Raw genomic sequence first — 6416 nt, forward strand, 5'->3', positions numbered from 1 at the left:
GAATCCCGCTCGATCCGCCTTCCACTCCTGCGGCCCGCCGTCTGACTGATTTCATAAGCGAGGACAGTACAGTAGTCACGGTACATCTGACTCCTGAAGGTAAACGGCCTGGGCTCGATGTGGAAAGTTGAAATATTGTACTGAGTTAACCTAATCCTATGGATTCGATGATCGCATGGATTATTTTAAAATACTCCGTTCTTCATAGTCACTCAGAAAAGAGGAAGACATCATTCAGCCATGCAAATAATAAAATGCACAAGTAATGCTGAACAATAAATCTTAATAAACTTGAAATCGCTATGGCTTAGTGATTATGAAAGTGATGTGATTTGTGGATTACGGATAAGCGCGAGTCTGGAGAAACAGGCGTTTATTAATTAATTCTCAGTGCTAAGAAACGTAGCCTTCATGTGTTACGTTATTGTGTGAATAATAACTAAAGTACCTAATTATGTTACATATTTATTTTGTATGAAAACTAGCGCGTTAGTTATGGATTAAAAAGTACCGTTGTATCAGTGCTGCGCGAGCTCTCTCTCACAAACATGGACGCGCGCACAAAGAGAGAGAATAAACTGTAAAATTAAATTTGACGGGCTAAGTTTAAATTTTGTTCTTGCTTGTTTTTTTTGTTAGTTTTTTTTTTTTCTGTCAAAATGCCAGAAAGCAGCATTTTGTATTATCCATCCTTGTTTTTAAAATTCGTTAAATGACGGACGTTTTACTGTTAACAGCCCTCATATGTCGGATTCATCCAGCTTACCGGTATACTTGATATTCTTTTTAGAATAAGTAATTCGTTATGCTATTATTTGACTCCTGTAAAATCATTGTCAACTGTTTTCTATAAATATGTTTGTATTGGGTAACATTTATTCAGCTAATGTGTGTCCTGTTTAAAATGCGCAGTGTTCAAATGCAAAGACAGCACGTCACAAATAGAAGCCCCCCACCCCCACCCCACCCGGTCGGTACGCAAAAAATAATTTCAAGGTTGGAAGGTATGGTCTTGGTCTTCCAGCGCTGTTTCAGCTGTCCGCTCCTATTCCATGGCACATGGGAAATCAAGACCTGTCAATCTGAGCGATCAAACCAATCCAAACACACTCCAGCTATAAAACAGTGTCTGGTTGGTCTCGACACATCGTCCCAACTCCCTACCCACCAAACCTGAGATCCAGTTTCCATTGGTTGAACTTTTAAATGATGTTGGAAAACACTGTCATGATCACAATAAGATCAGATCCTGGAAGTCCTTTAGCTTTAGCCAGGCAGCATGTCATGTCACATTGTGAGGATTTTCTTAAGATCTATGCATAATGTTATGTGTGTGTCGAGACGACCTGCTCCAAGTAAAGTTGTGCGATTTACTATGGTTTACTAATGTTTCGCAAAGTTACAAAGCAGAACAAGGCCCAAAAGCCTCATCTGTATACTGTTTACATGCACATCAGTGGAAACTTTTTTGGGGTTACGTCATCAAATTGCGATCGGCTCATGAGTTCGGCCAAATTTAGCGCCTGCCAGTCGAGTCATAGAATGTCATTACTGGCCAATACAGTGGAAGCGATGAACGAAACCTTTCTTTTTTGTGAATGACATGGTTGTAGTTTAAAGTTGTCTGCGACAAACACTAGTTTGTGCCAAGTTTCATGATTCATTGAAACCTTCTTAAGCTGTTTTCACAAAGCTTTTTAGTGGACACAGAGACTGGAGTTTCGAAGTCTCACACACAAAAGTGCTCAGATTTGAGAATCACAGTACAGACCGTGCTGGTGGAACAACCATTGGAGGTGTCATGTTGTATGTTGAATCACAAGTAAATACCCATAGCAGAGTTGAATGAAACCGATATGATTGTGTTAGACTTGGTGGAGAATGCGGGCAACATTTAGCAGATGGTACAGTTGGATAACACAAAGGAATCCTGTATGAAACGTTTTATAGTGCACCAGGCAGAAGTTGGTATGTGTGACATTTTGAAAATTAATTGCATACCTCTCTTCGGTAAACTGCACAATTTGGTTTCTGTCCGTAACTCTATCGGATGGATTATGTGCTGAAGTAGTGTTCAAATCCTATAATTCTACACATTGTGAATGGGTGATTTGTGACTAGCTGTTAGTTGACTTGGGGCTTGTTAAGGGCTTATGAGAGATTTCCAAGGTTTACCTGAAACAGAAAGTCGCATGGTCTGAGTAGATCGGTCAGCAGTTCTTCACCGCCACGGTCATCTTCTGTTCTCACTTATCTCATATCTCCAAAACATCAGGGTTTAGTCTGATCCAGCCTTTGTGGCTCCTCAAGCTGGTCCAATTTCTTTTTTTACGATATCTAGCTTTCTTTACAAATCTACTTGTTTTGCTGAGTGGGAAGCTGTGATTGCTTGTAGCCAGTGCTGGACACAGAGTGGACATCACAACGCGTTTGAACTCCCTGTGTGTGGTGTTCTTAAATTCCTGTAGTTAGACATAGAAGCCTTATGTGCCTAACGTGTATGTGCGTATTATACATGGTGACCTCTGTGATAGCATATTTTATTATTATATTATATCTAAATTACAGTTGATTTAATAGTGTTCAGTTATTTTGCATATTTAATTGATAATTCAAACAAACTTTTAAAGCTAATTTTGTTTTTAAGGAGCACCTTTTTTGGTTTTCTGACAGACCAGAAGTTAATGGACTCACTTACATTCCCTTGTAGTGTTCAGGTTGGGAGATTAAACTTGCACATAAAAATACTTGCAAATCTAATGGCTTACATAATTTGATTTTCCACTTTAAATCAAGGTTCTGATTACTCCTAGGTGCCAAGAGGAGTTCATTTATTTAAATTCATTATGCAAAGTTTGCATATAATATATATCTACATCCTTGTTCTGGAATTTTTTAGGTCTTATGGTTGAAATTGAATTACTTTCCTCTTTCCTTACTTTCCTGAAGAAATTTCCTCTTCTCTCCTACAGGGTTATGATGTTTGAAGACAAAGCTAACGAAAGCAGCGGTAAACCCGGTGGACCCCCACCCAAACGTGACATCACCAGCCTACCATAGAGCAGTGAAGATGGATTTGACTGGCGTCCCTGCATTCGCAAATCCCGCCCATTTACCATTAGGGTGCTAGGTTTCTATAGCCTTACCTAGAATCTTTTTGCCAAGATCCAGGGAAATCTTAGTTCATAGATGGACAAAATGAAGGGAAAAAAAGTGAATGATGTCTATATATTTGCTGTGAAGTCGAAGCGCAAAGTAGCTTTTTATAAGTAAACAAATGTATATATTTATATGAAAAAGTTTTTTTTTTTTTTATATAGTGTTTACAAGCACAAATCCTGTGGTTGAAGTACTAGTGAAGTGTAGTGTGTAACACTGCGTACAGTGTACTAAGTATAGTGTGTATGGGATGACAATTTTAGCTTGCAAGACAGATTTGAATTAAGATTGAGAATTAAGATTTCCGTGTTCTCCTAAATGTGTGCTTGTTTTTTTTTTTTTTTTTTCATTCCAATATGCTCATGTTTGCCAGTTCAGTCGTATCTGCATTTTGGTAACTCTGCTCACCTTGTCCTATAGTGTGACAGTAGATGTGCGTGAGGCTCTTATGATTCAGTTAGTCCTCAGCCATGACTGCTTTCCAAGACACAGGAAGTGAGTCTTCAAACTCTGTTTCTTATCATCCTGTTTGTGCGTCCATTGACTTTAATCTGTAACATCATTGTACCGTATAAGCAATACACACATATTGTGCTGACACGCTTTGAATGACACTTTTAGGCAAGTTTTTATAAATTTTCCTGCTTAAATTGGGAATGATGTAGGAAGGAGGTGCCACTGATTACAGCATTTTAGATCTGTAGGAGGGTTGGTTTGTCACTATAGCAGACTAGTTTGAAACCACTCTTTCCAAGTGCCTCGCTCAGTTTAATGTAGCAGAGGTTTTGAGTGAAGATTGAGTGAAGCATCTTTGAAATGGATTTTATTTGTGTGTGTGTGTGTGTGTGCTTGGAATTTATTCTGTTGAGTCGTTTTTGAGACATTCCGAGAATGTCGTTGTGTCATGTAGTCCTTGGAAATGTTGTCATGTTTTTAACCCAAGCAAAAATGTTGTGCAGCTCTGATGCAAATATTCCAGTAGTGCTTTTGTCCTCTATTTTATTTTCCACTGGCCTCATCAAGTTTTGTTTGTATAAGATGTGCTGTGTAAGGTAAGCAAAATGATCTCAAGAGGTTATGGTTTTGATTTTTGTTTTTTTAATTAAGATGAAGACAAGTCAGCAGTAGCAGGTGTAGCTTTCACTTCCATTTCAGATCTCATCTGCAAACAAAGCAAATTTTATTTGTCTGTCACATCGTATTTTTTTTCTGTGCCTCTGTTCAAGTTTATTTCATTTTCATTTTCCTCTTTAAAGCAGTGAAGTGTAAATTGATGACTGCACTGTATTGCTATTAGAAATGCATTTTTAATGAGTTAAGGTTTCTGTCAGCATATTAATTAGCAGAGGCATTTGTAAACTAGAACTAGTTTTTTTTTTTTCTTTTTTTTTTTGCAAACACCAAAGGAAGTAAATACCCTACTGTTACACCTGAACTTATAGTGGACCTCTTTTATTTCTCTATCTCTGTGTGTGTGTGTGTGTGTGTGTGTGTGTGTGTGTGTGTGTGTGTGTGTGTGTGTGTGTGTGTGTGTGTGTGTGTGTGTGTGTGTGTGTGTGTGTGTGTGTGTGTGTGTGTGTGTGTGTGTGTGTGTGTGTGTGTGTGTACTAAAATTGTCCCCAAAGTTGTGCAAAATGTGACAAAACCTCCCTTTTGTAAATATTCAGGGATGTCTTGATTTAGTGTTTTTTTTTTTTTTTTTTTTTTTTTTTAAGGAAGTTTGCTCATCTTTCATAATACTAAAATTGCAAGTTTTCTTTTAGGGTTAGAGTTTTAGGTGTTCTGTTACAATTATGATTAACTTTCTGTTGACATGATAGAAGTCTATGGTACATAGCGTTTTTGTAAGATTTTTGCAGAGTGATATTGTGAAATATTATAACAATTTGAAATAACTACTCTCTGTTTGAAAAATGTATATGCCTGTGATGGCAAAGCTGAATTTTCAGCATCATTACTCCAGTCTTCAGTGTCACATGATCCTTCAGAAATCATTCTATGTTGATTTGATGCTCAAGAATAAGTTAATTAATATCGATGTTGAAAACATTCGTGCAGCTTAATGTGTTTCTGAAAACCGTTACCAATTCAAAAGTTCTTGATTCAACATTTATTTGAAATAGAAATCTTTTGTAACATTATAAATGACATAACTGTCACTTTTGATCAATTTAAAGCATCCTTGCAGAATAAAACGGTTCCTATGCAGTTTAGAAAATTATGGAATTTGATTTGAATGATTTTCAGTTTTGGAGAAGTATGGAAAAAAGAAAAGTGTATGGATAAATGTGATTCCAGACTATTCAGTTTTCTAGTATTTCTAAAAATAAAAAATTATCATACAAGCAGAGTTTTCATGTCACAGGTTTTGTGATTGTCGAACACAACTGAATGAGTTCAAGGCACACAATTTCATTATGCATTATTGTCTTGTAAGTGTGTCTCTTTTGACGAGTGTCTGTGTGTGTGTGCGCCACTCAAACCAACAACAGATAAAGGAGCAAACAATCATCTCAATCAGACTTTACTGTTTGTTGATCATGCAACATCAAACAATGACTGCAGTATCAAACCGATTTAGTCCAGAACAAATGCTACAGTAGTCATAACGCAAAATGTTTTTTGCATGTACAGAGCTTTCGTACAGCATTTTGTAGCAAAGGGGTCCAAACCTGCCCCTGGAGGGCCACTGTCCTGCCGAGTTTGGCTCACCCCTGACTTAGATGTGAACAGACGGAAGCCACGATAAACCACATATATTTACACACACACATGTCATGCACATAAATAACATTTGCACTTCAGCTGTAGCCTGTGAAACTAGCATGTCTGATCTCAACCATGTTCAAAAACATGCTGTAATTGTGGGTATGGTAATGGTCACAGGATGATATTAGTTCTACAGTTTGTTTGCTCCACCATACTTTGTGGTGTGTGTAGGTTAGGTCTTTTTTGTGTTAGTTTTAAAGTAAGCATGGTGATTAAAAAAAAGAACTTTCAAATTACGGAACGTCAAGAAAGGAACTGAAACAGACTTTCATAATTTTGCTCTGGAAAAAACAACAACAAACTACTTCCCTTATGTTTTTGTTAACATTTTGAAAAACAGAAGTTAATTTTGGGGCTTTTCCAGAATGGTGATAATGAAGAGGACCTTTTCATTACAGTGCACCCAGTGGTCCAGCTCACTTCCTCATTAGACTTCTGTTTTGCAGATCTAGACAGAAGTGGCTTTGTTCTTACCCACAGTCTAGTTC

At 37.4% G+C, this 6416-nt stretch overlaps 1 protein-coding gene across 2 annotated transcripts in view; it reads left to right on the top strand.

Annotated features, from left to right (window-relative positions):
- Positions 1 to 5481, top strand: part of aif1l (allograft inflammatory factor 1-like) — a 24382-nt gene extending 18901 nt beyond the window's left edge. Inside the window, exon 5 of one of the 2 annotated variants that reach the window (XM_081366982.1) lies at positions 2973 to 5475. In XM_081366982.1, coding sequence (XP_081223108.1) covers positions 2973 to 3060 — 88 coding nt within the window. In that variant the 3' untranslated portion in view covers positions 3061 to 5475. Of the gene's footprint in view, positions 1 to 2972 lie in introns of both variants that reach the window. The other variant, XM_081366981.1, reaches the window with a different exon arrangement.
- Positions 5482 to 6416: the final 935 nt, after the last annotated feature.

The sequence above is a fragment of the Scardinius erythrophthalmus genome (assembly GCF_964197995.2).
Source record: "Scardinius erythrophthalmus genome assembly, chromosome: 5".
In the NCBI taxonomy this organism is placed as follows: Eukaryota; Metazoa; Chordata; class Actinopteri; order Cypriniformes; family Leuciscidae; genus Scardinius; species Scardinius erythrophthalmus.